This window comes from Alligator mississippiensis, chromosome 1 (assembly GCF_030867095.1).
Source record: "Alligator mississippiensis isolate rAllMis1 chromosome 1, rAllMis1, whole genome shotgun sequence".
NCBI lineage: Eukaryota > Metazoa > Chordata > Crocodylia > Alligatoridae > Alligator > Alligator mississippiensis.
This window is the reverse complement of record NC_081824.1, coordinates 350,591,879-350,618,743: the sequence shown is the minus strand read 5'-3', so window position 1 is coordinate 350,618,743 and position 26,865 is coordinate 350,591,879. Positions and strand designations below refer to the sequence as shown.

The 26,865-nt window shown below is 42.6% G+C and overlaps 1 protein-coding gene across 4 annotated transcripts in view; it reads left to right on the top strand.

Moving 5' to 3' along the window:
• Window positions 1-26,865, top strand: part of UPF3A (UPF3A regulator of nonsense mediated mRNA decay) — a 48,663-nt gene that overhangs the window by 17,990 nt on the left and 3,808 nt on the right. The window contains exons 3-10 of one of the 4 annotated variants that reach the window (XM_059721051.1): window positions 172-264; window positions 5,623-5,729; window positions 11,623-11,721; window positions 11,823-11,933; window positions 14,433-14,488; window positions 14,584-14,742; window positions 19,743-19,903; window positions 26,051-26,125. In XM_059721051.1, the coding sequence (XP_059577034.1) occupies window positions 172-264; window positions 5,623-5,729; window positions 11,623-11,721; window positions 11,823-11,933; window positions 14,433-14,488; window positions 14,584-14,742; window positions 19,743-19,903; window positions 26,051-26,125 (861 nt within the window). Of the gene's footprint in view, window positions 1-171; window positions 265-5,622; window positions 5,730-11,622; window positions 11,722-11,822; window positions 11,934-14,432; window positions 14,489-14,583; window positions 14,743-19,742; window positions 19,904-26,050; window positions 26,346-26,865 lie in introns of all 4 variants that reach the window. The other 3 variants (XM_019484988.2, XM_059721050.1, XM_006268554.4) reach the window with 3 other exon arrangements.

The following is a 26,865-nucleotide window of genomic DNA, read 5'->3' as shown; positions in this document are numbered from 1 at the left end:
GTGGAAGCTGTGGCAGTACTTATTAATACAGTTTTGAAGGAAGTGACCTATATTATCACCAGCATGGGTGCCTTTGTTTGGCAACTATATGTTTCTGATATCACAGTACCAAGGCTGCTTCAAAGATTGGTACGGTCTTTGAATGTATTTCTTCTTTGTCTCCATTACCAGGCCACATCTTCTATTTGTGATCCAGCAAGAAATCTTTTTGATCAGAAATGTCAGAGATTCTCACTTTAGAGCTCCAGACATAGCCAATGGCAGGTAAATCTTGCCAGAAGCAGACTTACAAATGAATATACGAGTTGTCAGCTTTTTGTGGTTGGACACCAAGAATTTTCTCTGCTTCTCCTTTTGCAAAGGCATTATTCATAGATGCATCAGGTACAGGTTGCATTGAACACTCAAGCCACATCTAAGTAAAAAGGGCTTTGTTTGAAAAGTATTCATTCACATAAATGTTCTAAAACTCAGCAATCAGATAGGCTTGTATGGCATTTCATCCTGTTCTACAGAACTTCATAGTGCTGATTCTTACAAACAAGTTCAGTGTCGCATATATTATGACGTAATATCGAATATCTATTAGGGGTGCACTGATAAAGATTTTCTCGGCCAATACTGATAACCACTTATTCACCAGGCATATCAGCTGATACCAATCTGATAACTGATTTACAGGAATGCAGCTGGGCAGCATGGAGAGCAGTGCCCTGCAGGTAAGTCTGTGGAGGGGAAGGAGTGGGGAGGGGCAGATTGAGGCCTCCCCTGGTGAGGGAGGGAGTGGGGTTGGGGCTGAGGTTGGGGCAGGGCGGTGAATGGAACCCCGGGGCCAAGGTGGGGAGTGAAACAGAGCCACAGGCGGCTTGTCCAGGGGATCAGTGTCCCGGTACTTAAAAATGGGGGGGGGCCTTTTACTAAAGCTCAAAGAATGAGCTTTAGTTCAAGTGCTGCTGCCACCATGTTTAAGCACCAGGAAGCTTTTACTAGTGGAGCCATGTGGGGCGAAGGCAGAGGTGGGCTGCCCGCTGTGGGCTCAGGGCACACCACTGGCCAGGGGACACGTGGCCAGTGTGCAGCTCCTGGGGCAAAGCAGCAGGGTGGAGAGCCCTGAGCGCACAGTAGGCAGCTTACATTTGCCCTCACCCTGCTCAGCTCTGCTCCTAAAACATCCCAGCACTTAAAAGTGGTGGTGGTGGTGCACTGGGATGCTGATCTCGTGGATGAGCAACCTGTGGCTCTGTCCTGCTCCCTGACCCTGCCCTACTCCTCACTGTGGGGGCCTCAATTTGCCCTGTTCCCCCACACCTCTTCCCCTTCACAGACTTACCTGCAGAGCACTGCTCTCCACACTGCCCGGCTGTATTCCTGGCCATGTTTGGAGGCCCTGGCTGGAAGACATTATATTTATCGGTACATTATTGGCTACACCAGCCCATAAAAGCTGATAGCCAGTAATGTTAATTTTCCTTTTATCAGTGCCAATCTGATATGGTGCCAATATATCTGTGCACCTCTAATATATATTACACTTGGTGTGTGTGTGTGTGTGTGTGTGTGTGTGTGTGTGTGTGTGTGTGTGTGTAAAGTACAGGTCGCCACTCATCATCCTTGTGTCAGGACACAGTAACGTTGTTAGCCTTGTGGCAACACCACAGACAAATCTCAGTTGTTCTTCATCTTCTCGAAGTTAGCAAATGCCTACTGGACTTCTTAACCACCAACCAAGAGTGATGTCTGAAGAGTTCTGTCCAGTCAAGATTCCATTAGTGAGGAAATCCCCTTAGAAACTTGTTACCACCAAGGACAATATAAAATATCTGGCATTTTGTTCCAGTGAGTCATAATGATCTTCATATAGTTGGAAAGGATCTCATGTATGTAGTTCTGATGCTTTTGATTCCAAGTAAAATGCCAAGTCAGAAGCAATACAACAGCACTAATTCTGATAGCTCAATATTGGAGTTAGCCATTTCTGGCTAACATCTTTTATAGATGTCTACTCAGCATCAGATACCACTTCCAAACTGGCCAGACATACTGTTATAGAACAAAGATCAGATAATTTATTCAGAACCACTGTTACTACATCAGGCAGCTTACCTTTTGGCTGATAGAGACTAACAGAGACTATTCCACAAAAGCACAAGAGGTCTTACTGCAAAGTAGAAAGCTTTCCATGTAGAAGAATAAATAGAAATAATTTTCATTTTGGGCCACTTGGCACAACATTGACCTAGTGAAGGGTTCCATAAGTGAAATCCTCCATTCTATTCTGTATTTTAACTTTTTTGGACTCCCATTCAAACTTGTTATAGTGCCTGCTTACGTAATCATACAAACTTGGGTGGAAGGTTGGGCAGAGATGCACCTTACAGACCTACTAAATCAGATGCATACATTTTCATGAGCAAAAGCTCACTTCAGAAGCTATAAAAGACGTACACAGAGCAGACTATCAAATAGAATGCTCTAAAAAGAAAAGGGAAAAGAGCAAGGTCGGGGCAATGCTGAACAAGGCAAGGAAGTTATAAAATTTTCACCCCACCCCTCCATCAACATGACCCTGGAATACTTCACTCAGCAAATTCATTTTCTAGATACCATGATGATGTAGGTTTGCAATGGCCACGTTGCTACCATATTGTTTTGGAAACCTACCAACTGCCACAGCTACACCCATGCCACTAGCTTTCATCCTAAGCACACTGCTAGATCCACTGTCTACAGCCAAGCTCTTCATTACCAACCGCTTCACCTCCACCTACTTCCCTTCCCTCATTTATATTTAGATCATTCTCTCTGATAGCCTTCTATCTGCATGTTCTTTCATAGTATCTACTGAAGTGAACTTTTGCTCACAAAAGCTTTTGTATCTCACATTCAATACATCTCTAATCTGCCCTCTGCCTGACTTCACACTAACACAGCTAACTATCTCTTTCTCCTCATATGAACTTAGAAACATAGGACTAGAAGGGAATTGCTGGATCATCAAATCCAATTCTCCACATACCCTACCCGAAAGAAACAGAAGTCGAAGAAGATAAGTAATATATTTGAGGAAGGTAGAGAATTTCCTTTTGGCCTTTTCAGACAATCTTGTAATAATCAGGTGTCCAGAATGGTCCACAGAGACATCCACTCTAGCCCATCCCATGAGCTATAGGTTCAAAGTATGCCATACAAACTTAATATCCTTAGTGCCAAAAGAAAAAAAGAAAAGGGAAAAAAACTCACCTGCAATCTGTCACAGGAAGACAGAGAAGAGAGGGGACACAACCAGTGCTATAAGTCCCTGCAATGTCAGAAAATTAGTTATGTAAAATATACAGATAATCCTAGGAAGTGGACTCTTACCCATGCTACAGAAGGCAAAACTGTCTAATGGTGTCTGCCAATCTATCATGGGGAAAATGTCCTTCTTTATCCCAAATCTGGTGTCCAGTTTAATCCTGAGTGCATGAGGAAGACCCAACAGCTAGCCCCTGGAGATTTCAAATTAACATTTAGGAGCATTCTGGCCAATGTGTGATATGGCAGAAGGAGGGGAAAAGAACCACAGAAGCCAAAGAAGGTATTTACGACAAAGGAAATTCCTTTCTGGTTCCTGCAGGCAGCCAACCTAAGTTATGAAGCGTGCAATGTAATCTACTGGAAAAGGAATTCAAGCATGAGGCAAATTCAGAAGTCAAAAGAATTAACAAGGAAAGGACAAGGAATCTAACCCAGAAAAGGCTATCGCAGCTACCTAGCCCAGCCTTCCTTATGTGCACATAAAAATATAGAAACTTAAAGCATGTATTCAAAACACAAATTGCCCCAAGAATCTGGGGATATTGAAAGCCTACCATCACAGTGTAGAAGTGTTCTAGTGTTCCACTTCCCCAGTGTTGGCAAGCTGTGTCTTATTCTGAAATTGCTTTCTCCAGCTTCATTCTGTGCCTCTAAATCCTGCCCTTATATAGCCAATCCATGCATTCATTTTCTTTTAGCCCTTCCTGGGAATACCAAACACCTGAAGTCTGATATTACATGTCCTGCTTACTGTTCCAAGTACATTGTTAATTTATCATACTATCCCTTCCATAAACTTAGCAAATTCCATCTTGAAGCATTTTGGGTTTCCTCACTGCTTTATGGTGCTCTGATTGCTTTGTTTAGAAAACCATTCTAAAATTGCACTCTGGTGGTTAGAAGCCACCTTTTTATTTCTAGTCAGAATTTATTCATTGTTATTTATTTGACCTTGTACCAGTATTGTCCTTCATCTTGACTTTTCTTCTGTCCTGCTCTGTGTCTTCTTCTTTCCTGAAATCCTGTTCTGTTTTTTTTCTCACCCCACATTATCAGAAGGGGACTATCCTACATCAGAGTTAATTTACTGCACCCTAATACTAGTGCACATATAGACTGTGACTCTTTACTGCGGAGCTAATTAGTCAACTGCATTAAAGCACACAAGTAGATGCACCCAGTATGTATCAGTCTGTGATTATATGATTAATATACCCATTACACCAACTATTAAAGCTCACTACATGAGAGCGAAAACTTCATCCTGGATGTTTACCCTACATCTGCAAATTTTCAAGTAAACTACAAGGCATAATTCCTTTATTTTTGTTAAACAGTTGTTCTGGCCACAAGACCAGATGCCAAATTTGGTACGACAGTATTACAGTCATATTTTCCTTTTTGATAAGCAATGTTCCTCAGTCCCACATTTCATACTGGGCACTGCTTTCTACCACCCTAGTTTGTGATTCACATGGACTTATACTCAGAAAGAAAGAACAATTACTTAACTAAAAATAACCACAGTCCTTTAAAATGCGTTCTTGTGGAACCCACAGCATGCTCTTGATCCTTGCTTTTTCTGAGTCCATGTTATCTGGGATTCTTAATTAGTAAGGAAACTGAGGAATAGTTGCAGCCCCTTTTTCATTTGGGTCCTTGAGTGGCAAAGGCCTGAGAACAAGCATAGGCATAGGCCAGAGGATACTGCTATTTTTTAGCTGTTGATCCAGCGTACATTGAACATGTGTACTTAAGAGTAGGTTCTTCATAGAAAACATCATAGCTAACAAGCACAGGGTAGATAACTGTTCTTTTTAATGGGAAACTTTGGCTGGTAGAAATAATTGTCCTTTATGGGTGTAAACTGTCTGCTAGAGTCATATATAATGTCTGCCAAGGTTCCATCATATGTTTTTATTTTGATGCCCCTCAGATATTTTCTTGCCACTTACTAAAATGTTTTATGCACAGATACAAAGATTCACCATGGCAGCTTTGTAGCTGCCAAGCAGCCTGATTCTTCTTTGCTCAAGAGGGGCAACAAAATATTTCATGAGCATGCTCAAAAAGTTCGCCAATAGCTCTTATGCCACTGTTACAGAAAGGAAGCTTCAAGGGATTAAAGGGGCACTGAGATTAGAGAAAGAGGTATTTGTCTCCTAATTCAGAATTAATGTTCTTGGTATAGCTGCAACACCCAGTTCCACTTGACTTAAATCTTTGTTAAGTATATATGGAAATGTTGCCTTCTGTGATATATAATTTTAATGCAGACTTTTCTGCAAGGAGATGAGGTTTATGAAAAATTGTTTCTTGTTGCAGCCTTTATCCACATCTCTACTCCAGAGCATACATTAACTTTAGAAATCCTGAGGACATCCTTCTTTTTAGAGATCGATTTGATGGCTATGTCTTCATTGATAATAAAGGTTGGACTCTTTGTATTTTTAAAAATCTCAGTGCAACCTGTTGATCATATACTTGATATTTTTCCTGAAATGTCTGGAATTGACATGCATAAAGGGATTCTGTAACTCTCAAGAACAGGAATTATTTTGGAAATTTTTGCTGAATATAAATAATTACGTCCCAAAAAAACTATATTAAAAAACCTTCAGATTGTGAAATTAAGCTATACAAGTTAGGAAATACCAGAAATAAGTGTGCCTATGCAATCTTCATTTGTCTCGTGTGTATACATATTCTAGTAGTCTCTAATTAAACGATCAGACTGTTTTTTTTTTTTCCTCTGGACTCCTGCTTCATTCCATTCCATTGATGATGCTCATGAATGGACAGCAGTTCAGTAGTTTGAATAATGGATGGGAGCACACACTGAGAGATGTGAATAAAAGTCGCATCTCTCAATCTGTGCTCACATCCATTATTCTTTAAAGCACCCAAACCCTGTTAATAATCACATAGGCCTTTCTGTGGCATTCATCACTGTGCTATTTGAGTAATTTACATGCATTTATTAATTTATCTTCACAGTAGTCCTGTAAGATAAGGTGGTATGGTTTATCTCCATTTTCTACCTGGGAAATATAGAACAATTTTAAGTCTACACTAATTTTGGGTGCTCCATTTTTGCTACATGTGGCTGTATTTTACAGAGTACTTTCATTTTACACACTTTATATGTTCAGAGAACAGTTTCCATTTGACTACGGTGTCAGTTGTGACACTGTACTTCTATTGATGAGACCCCAGGTGTCTCAAGTTGGGTCCCAAGAAAATGAGACACACAAAGTTAGTTGTCATCTATGAAAAGTTTGATCTAAATAGTGTGGCCACCATCACATAGAACTCTGTGATTTAAAGTGCCATCTCTAGGTGAAGGTTTTTACTTTAATTCCCTTCTTAATTCATTTGAGCTAATTGGCTACAGTATAGTAGTACAGTAGACTAATTAGTAGCAGTATCAAGCTATTAACTTCTTTGTGAACCAGCCAATAGTAGGTGATGAGGCACTTAATTAGCCAGTGGGTTTCACAGTTGTTTGCTAGCCAGCAAAGAGATGTTGTGACATAGAAACGTGTTAATTCTAGAGTCTAGATAGAAATAGACTCTTGTGATTAGGGTCCCATCATATCCCTGGGCCTTCAGCCTGTCCCTGTTGTCCTCTGCCTTCTGCTCTTTCATCTCTTGAGTTTCTGGACCTGTGCTCCTGTTCCCTTCTTGAGCTAATGTTTTTGCCTCCCCTCCTGCCTCTCTTCCCTTGGACTCCTCTCTCCTGCCCTCTTTCCATGCTATTGCATCCCAGTTCCCATCCCAATCCCCAGCTCTCTCAGCCATATGGGGATTGGGATGGTCCCAATGGTGGGGAGACAGCTGCCCTTGCAGCAGGCACAACTCCCCTCTGCTATTGCGATGTTCCTTTCCTTTCTTTACATATTCTCCCTTGCACCTGTTCCTGTCCATCCCCTACTCCTATCCCTATTTCCCAGCTATACCGCATACTCTTCCCATTCATTCTGGTCCTGTCTTACTTCACAGCTCAGACTTTTGTCCTATCCTGGCTCCTCTTTTTACCTCCATTTCTACTTAGAGACAGATTTTTTTCTTCCTCCTGCACATTCTTTAGAGGCAAACAGGGTTACCACTCAGAGCACAGGCAAGGTAATCTCTCTGCTTTCAATTTTGGTGCTTGGTTACCAGGAAGAGTATCTCAGGGAAAGTCCAGCTTGGCTCCAGTAGTCCTGGCAAAAAGCATGCTCAGCTGCAGTGTAATGATGTAGCTGGGAGCCCGGAACAAACGGAAGAGACAACTTCCAGTTGCCACCATGATCAGGAACTCGAATGTGCAGTTAGCAGCAGCAGCTGCTTTTTTGACCCCCAGTTGGTGCCCGGAGTGGTTGCCTCTATCATCCTCCCCCCAGCCTCCTGGTTATGCCACTGATACTCAGTGGCCACATCTACATGTGCAGTTAATGTGCCTGAACTTTCTTCGCAGAAAATTCAGACTCATTAAAGTGCTCTGGGGTGCATGTCTACACCTGTGCCCCCATTGAGAGCAAATTGCACCTGACAGGAGCAGCCCCAGTCCAGTCTACACCTGTGTCGCACTGCAACAGCCAGGGGGAGCTCCAGGCTCCCTGGGGTATAAGCCCCAGGGCAGGCAGGGGGCACAGGGGCTGGGCCCGATCCCCATATGGCTGGGATGCAGCAGTCTCAGCTGCCAAGACAGTTCTCCCAGTCACGTGGGGATCAGTATGGGACCCAGTCTCCATGTGGCTGAGACACAGCACTCCAAGCTGCTGGGACAGCTCTCTCAGCCCCGTGTGGATTGGGATGATCCCAATCCCCATATGGCAGAAAGACAACTGCCCTTGCAGCTGGCACAGCTGCCTTCTGCCCCTCCCCCACTGCATTGGGACTTAACCACGCAGCAGCAGGCCCCCTGCTGCTACCTGGGCTGTCTACATGTACGCTACTGCACAGTAGCTAATGCACCCTTAATCTAGTACTTGTTTTTCCTGATGCTGGCAAATAGCGCATTAGCCTAACTTACTGTGCAGTGAGTCCTGCACACGTGTAGATGGTACTTTTTTATTGCACGTTAGATTAGTCTAATGCGGAGTAAAGTGTCTCATGTAGATGTGCCCAGTCACTCATTGCAGTAATCTATGCACAGGCTGGCCCACAGAAGGGATGAAGATATAGAGAAGGGGTGCCAACCTGTGGCATGTGTGCGACAACTGGCATGGGCAACCTCTGTGTGTGGCATGTGACAGACCGGGGAGGGGACTGGCAGCATAGTTGCAAATAGGGTAGGAACCAGAAAGCGGAACAGCAGATTGCGTAGTGGCACAGGGCATGGAGCGGAAAGAGCAGCCAAGCGGGTGGGGGAAGAGGATCAGATGGGTACTTGGGGAGAGTGCAAGGCTAATTGGTGGCCTACCTGCCAAAAAGGCTTGCTCCCGCTCCCCCACTCTCACTCCAGTATAGACCATGTTCAATGGAGGAGAAATTTTTGGATAATTTAGCTGCCAAACTCTGATAACCTTCTACTGAGTGGCTGACCCCACTGCCAGATTTCAATTCCTTGCCCCTGTGCAAAGAAATGCTAGAGCTTCCCAATAGAGCACATTGAGTATTTTTTTAACATGGCAAAACATTACCCTTTTCCTAATTTTTTTTTAAGTAACAAGTGGGCTGTTTTAGCTTACATTTTACACAGAAAAAAATTATCCTCAGGCAAACACTTAGTGTCGCAGGGCACCTCAGTGCCTGCTCCTAGAGAGGAGAAACTGCCAGGGAGAGAGCCCTGGCAGAGCCAATTGAGCACAGCTGCGGGTTGCCAGGGTAACAAGCACAGCTGCGGGTTGCCGGAGCAACTAAGGGGAGCCAGCTGCCTGTAAGGGGCAGGGCCTGGCCCTTATAAAGCCCAGGGCTGAGGCTAAGCTGGCAGTTCCCTGCCAGCAGTCAGAGAGGCAGGAGCTCACAGGGGCTAAGATACGAGTAATGCTCGAGCAGGCTGAAGGATGGTGGCTCTGTGGCGCAGGAGCTATGTTATTGCAGCCAGGCAGCCTTAAGTTAAGTTACAGCCAGGAGGCTTGTGTTTTGTTTGGTTAGTGTTGGTATTACACCTGGAGGCTTGGGTGAGGCTGTAGGGGTTGGAGGAGGCCTCATAGGGACCCCCATAGGGGTGGGGTGCCCTAGCGCCAGTGAGGATGCAGTCTAGCGCCAAGAGGGCGCATTATCTTCATAGGTACCCCAGTGGTATGGGGACCCCAGCGCCAGTGAGGGCACAGCGCCAGTGCGGGCACAGCTCACAGTGAGGAGCGCAACCAGTGGGTTGCAGACGGGGGACACAGACCCCGGTTTGTGTGCGGGGTATGTAGACCCCAGCCCCAGAGAGAGGGGCGATTCTATCGGGGAAGCCCAGTGTGGGCACGGCGAGCCCCAAAGAGGGGGAGCGCCATATTAGGAAGCCCAGGACTGGCGCAGCAGATGCCAGCAAGGACGTCACTTGCGGGGTGCATAGACCCCAGCCCCAGGGAGGGGAGCCCGGGAGGGGCCATACTGAGGAGCCCGGTAACAGGCTAGCACCGTGGAAAACCCAGAGGAGGGCAAGGTGCTGCAGTTGCCCCAAGAGGACGGGGAGTATCAGCGCGGTAAGCCCGTATCAGAAAGGGTGGTAGTGCGGTGGGCCTAAAAGACCGGTGGCTCGAGGGGACATCCCAGAGGGGACTAGCGTATTATAGAAGAAGGGCCTGGGAAGCGGGCGTGCAGACACACCAACGTCTTTCACATCAGCGAGGCTTGGGGCGTGGTATTAGGGGTGGTAGGAGCCACGCGCAGCCCATAAGGCTAGGGTGCCTGGGGAGCACCCATTACACTGGGAGACCCCAGGGGGTCCAGGAACACACGGGGACAGAGGTCCCGAGTAGCCGTGCCCAGGGAGTCGTAGGCAGCCTCCCAACCTTATATTTACCAGCAAGACGTGGTGGACGAGAATAAGAGGGTGCCTTGGGCTGGCCTTGACACGGAGTGAGGGACCTCGAGGAGATCACGGCCCTCCTAAAGGACCCTGCTGTGACACTCAGTATGGACATTTTCATTCCATATGGTTGAAGTTTGCAAAATTATAGGCAAATGAAAATAGATCTTGTAATGGGAAGTATCAGACACTTAGTTATAGCTGACCCTATTAGCTCTACCTTTAATACAGTTTTAAGTTTGAGTACAACTAGCAAATGAAATGCTGCTAACTTATAAAGTAGGGGTTGGCAGTGTTTTTGGGCAGAGTTCCAAAAACACCCAGAACTTCAACTTGGAAGATGTTGGTGAGCCAGGGGCAGATGGCAGGAGAGCCACAAGGAGCCCAGTCCTTGTTGTGGCATCACAGCACTGGCCCGTGCCATGCCATCTGCCCCAAGGCACTCGTGCCAAGCAAAATGCTTTCACATGCCACACTGGTACCAGTGCAAGGGGTTGCCTACCCCTTTATAAACCATGTCCTGCTACCTGCAGAGACTGCAATTAGTCTGCATCGATTATGTGCTTAACTGATTTTTCTAGGTTGGGCCCACCTTACAGGCTTGAGCCCATGACAGTTTTATTTTCAAACCAAACAAAAGCACAGTTGGTTTACCTTTGGAGGTGGGGGGGTTCTTTCAAGATTTATTTTTATTTTAGGGCAGAATATAGGATTAGTTAACTCATGGAATTGAAAACAAACAAACAAACAAAAAAGACTCGTATGATCTGCTATAAATTGAACTAACTGAGGTTCAGAGGTTCATAGGGTTCTTAGTTTTAGTATTTCATTCCGAAAGATGTCATTTCTTTCTGGTGTATATTGCCCAGCATTGTCGGCTTTCTGGTAACAAAATATCATTGAGATAATGTTTTGGTACACCTTTTCCAGATAATTCTTAGTATTCTTTATCCATCAGACTGAACTCTGATATGCCAGTTTTTCTACCCAATTTCTTTAAATTTATAGGTAAATAATAAAATAGGGTTTAGGGTGGCTATGCAGATTTCTCTTACTTTTAAAAATCCTAGTAAGCATTTCAAAATAAATAAACCAAGATTTTTTTTTCCCCAATTCTTTTGTAAATGCATATCCAGGAGTCAAATGTGTAGTTCAAAAGCTTGTTATTTTACTCTGTAGATTTTATGATACAAAATATTATTTATTTCTATTGCAGTAGTCATTTAAATTTATGGTTCAGGTTTGGATTTTCAAAAACACTCTTTTGACTTTAATGGAAACAGAGTTTGGCAAATGTTGGGCACTGCTTAAAAATCTCAGTGTTAAATCACAGTTATTCCATATTTAAAAAATATGTATTTGGTGTCTCTCTAAAGGTTTGGAATATCCTGCTGTGGTAGAATTTGCACCATTCCAAAAGATTTCAAAAAAGAAGCTAAAGAAAAAAGATGCGAAAGCTGGGAGCATTGAAGATGGTAAACATATTTTCTTGATATCATCATGTAAAACCTTCTTTCTGTCTGTCAGGTCTTGCATACTTTTAAACTTCTTTTTTTTCAAAAATTTTCCCTCACAGATCCAGAATATAGAAAATTTTTAGAAAGTTATTGTGCCGATGAAGAGAAAATCTGTGCCAATCCTGAGACTCTGTTGGGAGAGATTGAGGCAAAAACAAGGGAACTCATTGGTCTGTTTTATTTACTTTTTCCTCATTATTGAGTATTTTGAGTATTTTCTTCTTCATATTTTATAATGCTACCAGCAGGATCTACTCCATTCAGTCTGGTAAAAATTAAGACTATTGCAGAATTAATGTTCCTAGTCTCCAGGAGTGGCTGGGAAAACCTCACATTGCTCATTCTGCTGCTTCTGCTTTCATGGAACTCATCAACTTCCATGAGAATTTTGCTGGCTCATTGGTTTCGGAAAAATCCTTAGTACTTATCAATTGATAGTCCATGAGTCCATTATTTAAAAATAGCAGAAGGGCAGAAAAGACAACCTAAGGAGAGCCTGAAAAGTGCACTCAGATTCATTCATAATTCTGGTTGTCTGATAGAAGGTGAATTACCCTCTCTTAGTTCTCATGGTCAAGATCACCTGGGCTCTGTCTGAAAAGGAATCAGATTACAAATATCTTGTTAACTATAAAAGCATAATTTCCCTTTTCTGGAGTAAAATTGGGTCAAGATTAATTTCTTCAGGATTAAGGTGCATCATGTTTGTTTAAGTTTCTACCACGTGAACATTATTTATTCTAGGTGTATGTACATAGTTCATTGAAGTATTGAAAGTAAGTAGCAAATTATATTTATTTCCTATTGTGCTTCATTGCACTATATAAAAATAACCTATTTTTTCATAATATGCAGCTGTTGGGCTAATCTTAATGGCTAAAATTCTGAACTTTCATGTCAGAAGTCTAGATTTGATTGCCACCCCAGGTTTCTGGCCCTAGGGGGAAGTTGTTGTTAGGCAATCCAAGGTATGGCTTACCCTTATACTACAAAATATGAATTAAACAAGCATCAGAATCAAATTATGGTCTCTAGAATAGCAGTGCCAAGTACTGACTGCTGGACTAGCCACCACAAGTCTGCCAGTGCTATAGTTGTTTTTTTGGAAAAATGAACTACAAAGAGAAAAATTATTTTTTTTTATAGAGAGAAAAAAGGAGTAGGCAGAGGGTAAACACAAATCTTAATTAAGAATAAGTGTTGCAGAACCTCAGGGTGCAGAGAGAAGTACCTATCTGTGTTAGCCTGTAATCGGGCAGAATCTGAAGAAGCAGGCCTGCTGCTTATGAAAACTTTAGCTCTATATCTCCGATTTAGTTAGTCTGTAAGATGGAAATCTATCCTAAGGGTGTAAATAGGGGTCATGACCAAAGCTACATGTCTGTTGTTCCACTTTAGATGCCTGTGAAGTATGCAAAATTTTGTGTGATAAATTAATTTAAAGAGTATTCATTTACAACCTGGATACCTGTAAATTAATGGCTTATTCAAGTTAATTGCCAGTCATTCCAGAGATAAACCAGGAAGGCTGCTAAATTTGCTTACACACTGTCATATATAAATAAGTAATTGCATGATAATGGTTAATAAAAATAAATGAATAAACCAGATACTTGGATGTCTATGTTCAAACATCTTCAGGCTACAAATTTAGGTGTGGTTTAGACTTCATTATTTTAAATTTGATGGGTCAGATAAATTAAGAACAGTTCCAAGGGAATGTTCTTTTTTCCCCCAATGCTGTTTAGTTGTTTTTTAAATTATACTATACATCATGATGGTCAGATTCTCCCATGCTGTTTCTCTGTCTTCAGTGAGACCCCTCATATACATTCAAGAGCAGTTTTTGGCCCTATCTTTTCTCCTTCATTATAATTTTACTCCTGTGCTAGTAAGACTAACAGAAAATACTTAACATTCTTTATAGTTCCTCTCAGCTCTAGGAACAAGTGTCAAGTTTCAGCCCACTATTAAGGACTAAGTAGGGAAATTGGGAGTTAAAATTAGAAGCAGTAGTTTGGATATGACTTCAAATTGTAAAGTTCATAATGTTTTAAACTATGAGTCTCATACTTAAAATGGAAAAAATGAGAGACCTGTTCACAAGGAAGGGTGTGTGGGCTAGTGGATAGAACATCTGACTAGAAGCCTGGATTCTGTCACTGGCTATGCTGCTAGCCTGCTCTGTGACTCGAGGCAAGTCACTTCACTTTTCAGTGTGTCATTATCCCCATCTTTAAAATGAGTATAATGATGTTTCCTTTGCAAGGTGCTTTGACATCAGGGGGTGAAAAGTGCCAAAATGATGGTAGTATTTCAAGAGTAGGACAGACAGGTACCAGTATTAATATTTAGGAATATATTTTAACATACTTCTTTTTTGTAAATAATATTTTGCTGAACTGTATAGAAGTTTCTTAATTGATAATGACAATATATGATTATTGCTTAGTAGTTTAAAATAATCAGAAACTATCCCTGGTTCACTTCTAATTTTAATGATGTTTCAGTAACAGAATGGGAATGCTTTCCAACAAATATAAAATAAATAGCATTTATATAATTTAGTTCCAATACAGTTAAGAGCTAACAGAAGAAGCAAGTACTTTTAATAAACAAATACATATTTTAGGAGTTGAACACTACATCATACATTTTTTGTGTTTTAGCTAGAAGAACAACACCTCTTTTGGAATATATTAAAAATAGAAAATTAGAAAAGCAGGTACGTCCAGACTTTCAACTGAAGTTCAACTTCTATGTTTTACATACGTTTTTTCTTGTGGACAATTTTATCTAAACAACATTCTAACTCTTCAGAGGATACGGGAAGAGAAAAGAGAAGAACGGAGGAGAAGGGAACTGGAAAAGAAACGTCTGAGAGAAGAAGAGAAAAGAAAGCGCAGAGAAGAAGAAAGACGTAAAAGAAAAGAAGCAGAGAAGCAAAAGAAAATTGCTGAAAAAGAAATAAGGATCAAGGTATTTTTAAGAAGAAGATTGAAATTGTTCTTTACTGGAAGTTAGATATTTTTTTCTGTGTCCCAGTAACTCCCAAAGTACCAACATCAGTCAGGTAGGATAAGGGAAAATCTAACTTGAAAACCTGTATTAAAGAAGCCCATCAAGCTGCCGGGGTCATTTGAGTCATAGGGCATTTTTTCCATTTTTTTTATAGACATCTTAGCATCCCTCTTTCTGAACCATTGCTTTTCTGATTCACTTCCTTTACCTTTGCTTTTTAGCTCATATTGTAGACGTATTGTGGAACCTTAACATGAAGGCTAAGTGAATTATTGTGGAACTTCTGTATTTCATTTCCACCACAGGTTCCTTGTAAGCAATGTGCTACCCATTATTCTCTGTCATCCATAAACTAAGAGTCTGCCACATATGCTGAGCTTGGGCCACAGGAAGAGGTGCGGGCAGCTCCATGCCCTCCTGGCCAGCTGCAGTAGCTATTTTTTCATTCCTGGCCAAAGGTGTTTTGCAGGGCTGCTGTCCTGGTCACCCTCCTCAGTTATTTAACGGGCCTCTTGCTAAAGTGGAGTTATAGGTTAGATTAATTTGGATAGGACTGCTTGTTGGCTTAAAATAAGTTTCTTCTTGGGAAATATAATGGTCTATGAATCCATTCAACTTGGCCTTTATACAATCCTTCAGAATCACAGAGAAGTATCATTCTTATTTGTGTATAAAACCATATTCCTATTGTATTCTGTCAGATTTTTTTTGCCAGCACTTTATTTTGACATGATTTTTCTACATGAGACTATAGTCTCATTAATTACTTATTAATGTTATTCAGCAAAGAAGTGGGAAGCTGTGTTAGTCTTAAGTCAGGCAGAAGGCAGGGCAAGGTGACCTCTTAAGGCGCCTGTACACGTGCTCTGGAATGGGGGGGGCGTGTTTTAATTAGAGCAGCTCTTGGGAGCCACTCTAATTAAAATGTCTGCAGTGTCTTTTGCATTCAGTGTCCTGCATTTCAAAATGGTGTTGGGGGCACTTTAGTTAAAGCTTGTTTGAAGCACCAAATGTTGCAGCATGCTAGACTGGTATGATTAGAATGCTCCAGCAGACTCAATTAATCAGCAACCAGGACCTGATTAATCGAGCAACTGGACTCAATTAATTGAGTCTGCTTCAACACATCCTAATGAGAACACATCAGAGCACATGTAAAAGTGCCCTAAGAGCACGGGTGAGCAAAATACGGCCCACGGGCTAGATCTGGACCACAGAGGGACTTTATCTGGCCCAGGTGCCATCTGGCCTGTGAGACATCCTGCCAGCTCTGGGGTGCACAGGGGGGCTGGGGCAGCTCTGTAGCTGGACTCCATTTCTAGTTAGCCCAGGTGGCGGTGGCTTCTTCTGGCTGCCACCACCACTGGCCCCAACGCCATGGAGCCTGGCGGGAACCCTTGTGCACAGCCCTGGCTCTGGTCCCATCCTGCTGTGCATCTGCTCTGGACTCGCCCCAGCTGGAGTGGACCAGCTGGGACCTGCGTACAGAGCCTCAACCCACTACATGCCCACTCCAGACTCGCCCACCCATGCTGAGCAGCGGCAGTAGCGATGGTGGCCAGGCAGAAGCTGCTGCTGCGTGTGGGGAAAAAGCAGCTGCCTCCCCCTTGCCGCTGTCAGGCCCTTCTTGCTGCAGCCACCTGGACTCCTCTCTGCCACAGTCATCACCACCACCAGCACTGTCTCTGGGCCTCCCAGCAGGGCAGCGGTGGCTGTGGAGCCACAGGGCAACCTGGGAATAGACTCTAGGCAGCCACAACAAGAAGGGCCTGGCAGGAAGGAAGTGGGAGGCAGCTGCTTTTCCCCCATGCCCAGCAGCAGCTTCTGTCCAGCTGCTGCTGCTGCTGCCATTGCTCATCATGGGTGTGTGGTCTGGAGCAGGCAGGTATGCAGCATGCCAAGGTCAGGACTGTGTGTGCAGGTCCTGGCTGTTCTGGAGCTGGTCTGCTCGGGCTGGGGTGAGTCTGGAGTGGGTGTGGGGTGGGCTGGGGCCAGGACTGTGCACTCAGTTGCTGCTTGGGCACTGGCGGCTCCTCCCTGCCATTGCCACAGGGCACGTGGGCTTCGAGCTGTTGCTGGGAGGGGGAGGTGAGACGGGTGCTGACCGGCTTGCAGTAGCTCCTCAAAACTATCCATGTTGCCTGCAGGCCCGAGTGATTGCTCACTCCTGCCTTGGAGACTGGTTCCAAGAGGCCTGTGCTTTCATAGGCAACAACCTATTTTATCAGAAACTTCTGCCTGACTTCAGACTAACACAGTTTACCACCTCCCTGCTGAATACAGTATTCAGCAATCCTCCCACGCCTCTTACAAAATATGGCACCCAATTTGAGTAACAGAAGAACAGATTCCAGTTATGAGCATAAGGATTCTACTTTTTTGTGATATGAGGGGCCTATATAATATTTTGAATATACTGAATATATATATATATATATATATATATATATATATATATATATATATATATATATATATATATATTTAATTTTATGATTTTACATGTGCTGAACTACTGCTTTATTAAGCAGTATAATAATCTGATTTAACATACAATCAACTTAACATTGTACTAATATTATGTGAATAAAATAAGTATTTGTTAAAAATGTAAACAACACTGCTCATTTGAATACAAAATTTAATGCAAATTGTCTATTTTCTGCTAGTTTTTAGTTAGTACTAAACAGTTTCTAGTTAGTACAAAAATGTACTCAACGTACGTGTTTTGTAATGTGTGTACTTAAAGGTATTTTTACTTCCATCTTTGTGTCTTTTGTTATATTTTTAACAAGATGGTTCAAATTCCAAACCAGTTTTTCTCATCTATTTTATAAGTAAATCTTAATCTAGCCCTACATAAAGTTTTCCATAGTTATGTTCAAGAACAGATTTTCACAGTATTTTTAAACATATTATTACAAACACTTGCTAACTTCAGGCATTTTTGCCTTTAATTTCTTCTGTATCAAATTTGAAGTGGTCCAGATTATGATACCCTTTATTTGTTTAATAGATGGTGGCTACAACCAGAGGGTGGATCAGGGGAGTGCAACAATGCAGTTGCGCGCCCCCCCCCTTCCTTCTCTCCCCCGCCCCCGCTTTCATTCCTTCTCCACCCAGACTTAAAAACCAACTCCCTGGAGGTGCAGCAGCATTTTTATTCATGCATACTGAGATAATCAATTGACTTCACCGCTCATTATCATCTCCCCAGTTCCTGCTAATCTCTCTCCAGTCCGCAGGTGTTAATAATCCTCTGTACTTTTTTACTGGTCTTAATGTTCATATTCTAACTATTCTTTTTTCTGGAATTTTGCTGTCTGTTGGCCATTGCTGGTAATGTCTCTTTTATTTCACAGCCCTACAGACTCTTTTTAGCTCTACCTAAAAACCTTAACTCAGGTGTGGTAATAGTAACTCAGGTGTAGAAATGACTGATAGTGAAGGTACTATTAAGATGCTCAAGAAAGCTAGATTTTGCTTTATGAATCCAAATAAGAGATGTATATTGAACTATAGTGACTATGGGACTAATGACGCAATGTCTCTTGACTATTTTGACTCTTTTTGACTAAATTGTTGTATTTTTTTAACATAATATGTAATCCAGCAAATTAGTGCACATTCAAATAGTTATATTTGTTTTTGCTTTGATCTTATACTGAATAACATGGTGCTAGCTTCCTAATTGTATTTAAATGGAGAAAAATAAGTGTTGTATTATTTGTGATGATGTGTCATACCGTTTGCAACCCTCCTTTTCAAAATCCTAGCTCTGCCCATGGCTATAGCAATATTTTATGCCATTATTCAGTCCAGTTCAAAGCTTTATCAACATAGATTAATGTTAAGAACTATTCAAATGATAAAGGTTTTGCAAGCTTGGGCCCAAATTTTACAGGAAGTTCAGGGTGTAATTAATTATATGTTCTGTTGCAGTAATTTGCTTTTTTGATCAACAAGATGCAAAACCTATTCTAGCTCTCCAGATGAAAAGAAAAAGAAAATTATTTCTTTTGAAAATTTATTGTCCCCAAAATTAGTACTGCTCATGTGGCAATTGGATCTTGAAAGCTGGTTTCTCTGCCAAGAGAAGAGAAAAGTATTCTCCATTTTACAAAGTGTCTGTATTGCTACAAGGGGAATATAGTAGATCTTAAATATCAGTGTTCTCAATTAAGACAAATTGGTGGAATGAGTAAATAGGTATGTTTTAGCCTATACATTGGAGCAGTAGTTAAAGAATGGTTCGTCTTTCTGCAAAAATTGTTCTTGTAATGCTGTATAGCTCAGATCCTGCACCCACTGAGAAAATGATGGTTAAAAATCTTAGTTCCTGAAAGGAAAATGCAATTTGATTTCTTCTGCCATTTTTTCCTTCTTGTTTGTTCAGTTTTTGATTTCTTCATGCTTAATATCTACCACTTGTTGACAAAATGCTGCCAATTTTTATAAATTACAGGAGTAAACAATTGATTCTCCTTCTTTAAAGCATTATAGCTGGTTGGCCATTGATTTCATTGGGAGTAGGATTGAGCTCTGCTTTAGGATTACTCCACGTAAGTGATACCATCATGTACCTGTCCCTTTGTGACTTTGGAAGTTATTGCAGAATAAGAACCTTTGTAGGTAATACCCTAGAGAAAAAAATGGGTAAGTGTGTATTCTCCTGTTTTGTTTTTTTTTTCCATAAGCCTATAATTTAACAATTGTGGCTGTATGACTTGTATTATGCTCTAATCATCCATCAGAATAAGTAAATTGTACTTTTAAAATGGCACTTTAATGTTGTACTTTGCAAAAAATTCAAATAATTCAAGTAAAATAGGAATGAAATAGATTTTAGAGCTCAACATCAGTTGGTGCTAATTGGAATATTGCAGTAAGTTATTAACATTTCTGTAACAGTATAAAAACATTTTATTTTATATCATAATATAAAAATTATTTCTTAGCTTCTTAAGAAGCCTGAAAAGGGAGATGAACAGGCCAGTGAAAAACACAAGGAAAAAGGGGAAGAAGCTGATATTGAAGAAGGCAAATGGGAAAAATCATCTGGATCTGGGAGTATAAAATCCAAGTCATTGGAGGGTCCATTAAAGGAACTTAAGGAAAAGTAAGTAATATTTATTGTTCATGTTCAGAGTTGATCCTGACTTGCCATGTTTTGAGAGCTTAAATGCATCACAGGTCATGGTGCCTGGGTCATGAGCTGTCTCATTGTGGGGTGAATTTTACTCTGAAAGGATCTCAAAATATTATGCAAGCAGGGATAGACTGTCTCATGACACCTTTACACAGGAAATACATTTCTAAAACTAGAATTATAGGTCTGTGATGTAAAAGATACAGCCCACAGAGCCCCATTGTCCAGCCTCCTGTGCTGACCCTGAGCCTCAAGTTCACCCACACTGCACACGGCACATGGTAGACCAGCCCTGCACAAAAGGCCTGGGATGCAAGCTGCTTGTGGTGCTCACCTCAGCCAATCCAGGACACATGCCACATGCAGTGCCTGTTCCAGCCAGCCCAAGACTGTGCCACACATGGCACCTTCTCTGTTCAGTCCAGGACTGCACCACGCGCAGGGCCTGCTCCATCTAGTCCAGGACTACACCTGCATCAGCTGTTCTGGGACCTGTGCTGCATCAAGTGCCGGCCCTGATCTAGGTGGGTTGGATACATTGGTTCTGGACCATCCAAAATGGGTGCTGCATGCAGTGCACATCCTGGACTGGTCAGAGCAGGTGCCACATGCATACAGAAGGAGTGGTGGTCTGTGGGCCCACTCTAGCCTGTGGGACTGGCCCTATACCAGTCATCCAGCTTGTGGGGGCCAGATGAGTGTGAGACCCCTGCTATAGATGATTGATTCCCAGCGGGTGTGCCACAGCACACCAGTGTGCTACAAGAGCAGCAAAAGTGGGTCGTGAAAAATGGACTGGATGGGATCCCAGCTGGAGCCCCGTGCTGAGGCATGTGGAGACAGGGGAGCAGGCAGCCCTGGGCTGGTTGCTCCCTGGTCTTGGTACGGTGTGCCTCAGTGTGGGGGCTCCATGTGCCTTAGCACAGGGGCTCCACAGCAGAGCCCCACTCTGAGGTAGGTGGAGATGGAAGCAGCCAGCCGAGGGCTGCCTGCTTCCCCTTCGCCAGGTACACTCCACCCCAGCCAGCTGGGCTGCCTGCTCCCCCGTCTCCGTGTTTGTCCCAGTGTATGCCACTTTGGTGTGCTTTGTGACACTTTTTTTTATTTAGGATTTTGTTATGCTACTGGGAAATTCTGGTAGCAAATTTTGCCCCGTTGCAGCAACTTAGCAGTGCTGCACACAGTTTAACATGCAATGCATGTGCTTTGTAGTGCCACAAAGAGGTATGCGGTGCCACAAACTGCACATACCTGCACATCTGGATCCGGCCTTAGGGTTTTTCTGCAGTAAAGAGGCTGCAGCAAGAGGGTGCAAACGTAACTCTACCACTTGTGTTTTCAGAGATTTGTCTCTTGGAGATATAAACAAGAAAGTTTGTTAAAGAAAAAAGCAAAGAGAATTTGTTCATTCAATGTAAAGTAAAAATGCTGAATTAACTAGTTGGAGAAATGATTTGCCATCATGCAATACCTTTTGCATTTATTATTGAAGATTTATCATCTGTGAAATCATAGTTTACAGGAGACTCATGGAGCCCAACTGAGATGGAGCTGCAACAGAGGCAGCCTGCATCATGTTATACAGGCAGGCGCACTGCTTCTGCTTTAGCCTCTTCTGATTTCTAGCCATGTTCCTCCTGGAAACCAAGGAATATGGAGCAATTTCACCCTGCGGCAGTAGAAGCCTAGTGATAGAAGCTGCTGCCACCAGCTAGAAATACCTCATGCACCTTAGTATTTGGGAGGTATATCAGAGCCAAACTGGGAAGAGCTGCAGCAGAAACAGCACACCTGTCTGCCTAATGTAATGCATGCAGAGCCTTTCTCCTGTAGCTATTTCTCAGTCCGGGTCCTCCTGAAAATGAAGATGCTCAGGGCAGTTCCACCTACCCTGCATACCTGTTTACAGGAAATACTGTGCAAAGAAGGGATGCAGCAAAAGCATATGCTCTTAGTTTCATAGTAGGTAGGGTCAGAAGGAACCTGAGCAGATCATCAAGTCTGACCCCCTGCCATGGCAGGAAAGAGTACTGGGGTCAAATGACCCCGGCAAGGTGTTCATCCAGCCTCCTCTTAAAGACCCCCAGGGTAGGAGCCAGCACCACTTCTCTTGGAAGTTGGTTCCAGATCCTAGCTGCCCTGACAGTGAAGTAGTACCTCCTAATGTCTAGTCTGAATCTACCCTCTGCCAGCTCGTGGCCGTTATTTCTAGTCACTCCTGGTAGTGCTTGGGGGAACAGGAACTCCCCCAATGCCTGCTGGTCCCCTTTTGACTAGTTTGTAAACAGCCACTAGATCCCACTTCCTCCTTCTCTTGTGGACGCTGAACAGGTTCAGGTCCTGTAGCCTCTCCTCGTAGGGCCTGCCCTGCTGCCCCCCTGATCATGTGGGTGGCCCTCCTCTGGACCCTCTCTATGTTGTCCACATCCCTCCTGAAGTGTGGCACCCAGAACTGGACACAGTACTCCAACTGTGGCCTGACCAGTGTCGCATAGAGGGGGAGGATCACCTCCTTGGACCTGCTTGAGATGCATCTGTGAATGCATGACAAGGTACGGTTGGCCTGCCTGACCACGTCCCCACACTGTTGGCCCATGTTCATTGTGGCATCAATAATGATTCCAAGATCCTTTTCTGCCTCTGCCCTGACAAGAAGGGAGTTCCCCAGGGTATAGGTATGCTGCTGGTTCTTCCCCCCCCAGGTGCAGCACCTAGCACTTGTCAGTATTGAAACCCATCCTGTTCTCATCCGCCCACCCCTGTAACCTGTCTAGGTCCAATTGCAGCCTATTTCTCCCTTCTAGCATGCCCACATTCCCCCACTTCTTAGTGTCATCAGCCAATTTGAACAGGGTGCTCTTTACCCCCTCGTCCAAGTTGCTGATGAAGATGTTGAGCAGTGCAGGCCCAAGGACCGAGCCCTATGGAACCCCACTGCCCACAACCCTCCAGGTCAAATAAGACCCGTCCACCACCACTCTCTGGGTGCGGCCCTCCAGCCAGTTAGTGACCCATTTGACTCTGTAGGTGTCGATGCCACAGTCTCCTAGTTTTTTAATGAGTATGGGGTGAGAGACAGTGTCGAAGGCCTTCCTAAAGTCCAGAAAGACTATGTCCACTGCTACCCCTGCATCTAAGGATTTTGTAACCTGGTCATAGAAGGCTACCAGGTTTGGTCTGACAGGACCTGCCTCTAATGAACCTATGCTGGTTGCCCCTAAGCATAATCTCCCCTGCTGGCCCCTCGTGGACATGTGCCAGGATAATTCTCTCAAAAGCTTACCCAGGATCAAGGTAAGACTAACTGGCCTATAGTTTTCTGGGTCCTCCTTCTTCCCTGTTTTGAAAATGGGAACCACATTGGCCCTCTTCCAATCCTCTGGCACCACACCAGAGCATCATGAGTGCTCGAAAAGCCATGCCAGGGGTCCCGCAATGACCTCTGCTAATTCCTTCAGCACTCTGGGGTGGAGATTGTCAGGACCTGCTGATTTAAATATGCCCAGTCCCTCCAGAAGTTCCCTGACTAGATCCTCACTGACCCTAGGCCTGGGTGTGCCTCCCCTGGGTCCTATGGGAGGTGCACGGCTACTTCCCAATCTGGTTCTGCAGGAGGCACACAGCTTAGATCCACCTGGCCATGGCAGCAGTAGCAGTCAGTGAGCATAAGATAAGGATCCAATAAAAAAAAAAAAAGAATAATTAACAATGAAATTGTTTAGATTTTACTGTGTATAATATATTGGTTTCTAAAATGGAGTGCTATGAAATTTTGAGAAGTGCCTTGAGTCTAAAAGGTTGAGAACCACTGGACTAGACCCTTTATATGTACCAGGACTTTAATTCAATGGTCTCAGATGTAATACAGCATCAGATTTAACAAATATTAAGTTTTTTCTGTCTGAGTGCTTTTAAGATTGTAGTGAATGGTCCTGTTTATCTGTTCATAGACTTTAACTAGATTGGGAGCCATATCTGAAACTGTTTTGCTGTGTACTGAAAAAGCAGTAATGAATTACAGTCCCTAGAGCTACATCAGAGGGGTTGGCTGCCTACTGGAGGTCACTTTGTAAATCCTAATGGTAATAGAGTTCCACTGTAAATGGACATTTAAAAAAGTGCATGAATGTGCAGACTCATCTGTATGTCTGAAATTATGCCATGTGCAAATAAGTTTTCTCCCTCTCATTTATGCTTTTTCCCTAGCTGCCTTCCTTCTCCTCCTCCTCTGTCTCTCTCCAGCTTTTAATTATTTTGTTTCTCATGACTCCCACCCATACATATCAGTTCCTTAGAACTCATCTTTGGAAAGATACAGTAGCCAATATTAAACGTGAATTTGTCATCCAATGACCTGCCAGTCTCAGAGCTACCATTAGGTAAATCTGCCCTGCCACCTTTGTTCCTGCATCATCTCTAATTGAGACATTCTCTGTACTCAGTAACAGGCAGACTAGGAAGCAATGTTCCAAGCAGGTTCAACAGCAACAAATCCAGGCATGTTCTCCAAGCAGGTGGGAAGGTTGTTGCAGAATGAGTGGACTACAAAACTTGTCAGGAGTACAGGCACTTACAGTGCCTACAGTGGCATGCTTACATTTAAAAGGTTAATACATCAAATAAAGCAGGCATGGCTTGTCATACCCTGGGGAACTAACACGGTATTTACGAATAATACACATATTTAGAAATATACCTTATAGACTTGCAGACCTCATCAGTGTTGTCTGATTAAATGAGGTCTTGCTCACGAAAGCTTATGCATTTCTGATTCAATTAGTCTATACGATGTATCTTTACCCTGCCTTACTTCTGACTACCTCTCTCTGTCCATTTAGAAATATGTGCCACTATTCATAATTGTACAATGTTTTAGTGTCTCTCTCAGTGGATGCACAACTGCACATGCACAACTACATGTGCAATTAATGTGATGCGATAAACTCTGGAGTGCTGGAATACACTACTCCCAGGCACAGCATATACACATGTGCCCAGGACAGCAGCACTGAGCTATGGCAGAGCAGGCCTGGGCTGGCAGCGGGCTTGTGGGGGTCAGGCCTGGGCTCCATGTGGCAGTGTTGGGTAGCAGAGAGACTGGCTGGGGCATGAGAGTGCCGAACATGTGGAGCCATTTGGCTAGGCAGGGGTCTGGCCACCTGGCAAAGCTGAAATTCCTGTTTCAGTTTTAATTTTCCTCTTTTATTATATATAAGACAGAGTTTAAGGAAATATAAGAAAAGTTTAAGAAACTACTAGCTATTTACTCTTGTCTGTAATTAGATTAAAATATTCTATAATCTGTCATAATTTCCAGTTTTGCTTTAGGAGGAAGATATCTGGTTACTGCACAAGACCAGTGAGATGAATAATGGGGCTAAAAGTTGCATCAACTTAAAAGAGTGTTGAAAGCAAAAGGCATTATTAAGAACATAAATCTCTTCAGGCATATATAAAATAAAATATTGTGATAAAGGTCGTTTGCCTAAATAAATGTAGGTTATGTTACCTAGCAACTTGATGTGAAAAGGCTGGGGTAGAAGCATTAGTGCTTATTTTTCTAATACTTTCCATGTCGTGCAAAGTCTGTGAACAATTTTTGTGATGAGGATCCATAATACCTTATGAATTCAGACTGGAGCTTGCATGTTTTGAATGCTGCTACTGAAGACAGGAAGTTTCTCACATGCTTACATTGTCACAGGATCAGACTCATAGGGTCTATACCTGGAACACTTACTCACATGAGGAATCTCATTAACATCAATGTTATTATTTCTTTAAGGATTCCAAATATGAAAAAGAGTTACAGGATAGTCTTCTTAAACAGTTCTAAAGTACATCTGGTTTTCTTTGGAAGCCACTGCAAGACTTTAATGGTTTTTTTTATGTTTTGTTTTGAACTGAATGCACACCATAGAGCTGAGTTTATCTGTACAAGATGAACAGCAAAAGAGCAGTGCATCTCATTTGTTCTTAAAAAGTAGATGTGGTTTCACTGCAGGCCTGATGTAAAGCACAGTGAAACCTATGGGAGAGTTGGTATCATGTCCAGTGAGCAGAGATTCTTTTCCTAAATTAATTATTTGGATGTTTTTCCTTTTTATACACATGCAGGTCACAAAATGATAGTGATAAAGAGCAAAGGGATTTGGAGAGAAGATTTCGAGAAAAAGAACCTGAAAGACAAAGGTATCGGTTGGATGATGGCAGAAAGCATAGAGCGCACTATGAGTTTGACAAGTTTGTGAGAAGGAATGAAGAAGAGCTGAAATGGGGGAAAGGATACAACCAAGACAGAGGAAAGAAAGGGAACCACAACTACAGCTTCACTGTGGAGGCAGTAGACAAACTGGGTAAAGAGGACAAGTGTGATGACATGGCATCCAAAAAGGAGCGCATAAGAAATAAGGTTCTTTTATTCATTTAGGATAATCTTTCATTAGTAAAGTATACTTCGAGGTCACAGGTTTTACTTTTGCAAAATCAGCATAAAGATGCTTTTTCAAGGAAAACAAATTAATAATTTGATTTTTCAGTAAAACCAAGACTTCTTTACAAAAATAGCTAAAATAAGGTGATTGGATATGTCTTCCCTCATTATCTATATTTACAAAATCTGGGGTACATTTTCTTTCTTGGCATCTTAGCAGTTTACAGAACTTTATTCTTGGAAGCTTAGCATTTTTTTTGAATGTTTTAAAGCTTGTTATATCAAGGTGATCTGTAGTGTGATTTGAGAATTGTGGCCTGCTAGTCTTTTAAGAGCTAATTTATGCTGCATAGAGTCTTAAATAGTCTAGTTAATTACTGGGTGGCCATCAGTTGTCCAGTGATGCAATTAAAAGTGAATCAATAAGTAATTTATCCAAAAACTAACATATTTAGATAACTTCAATATAAAAAATAAGGAAATAAAGAGCACATTAAGC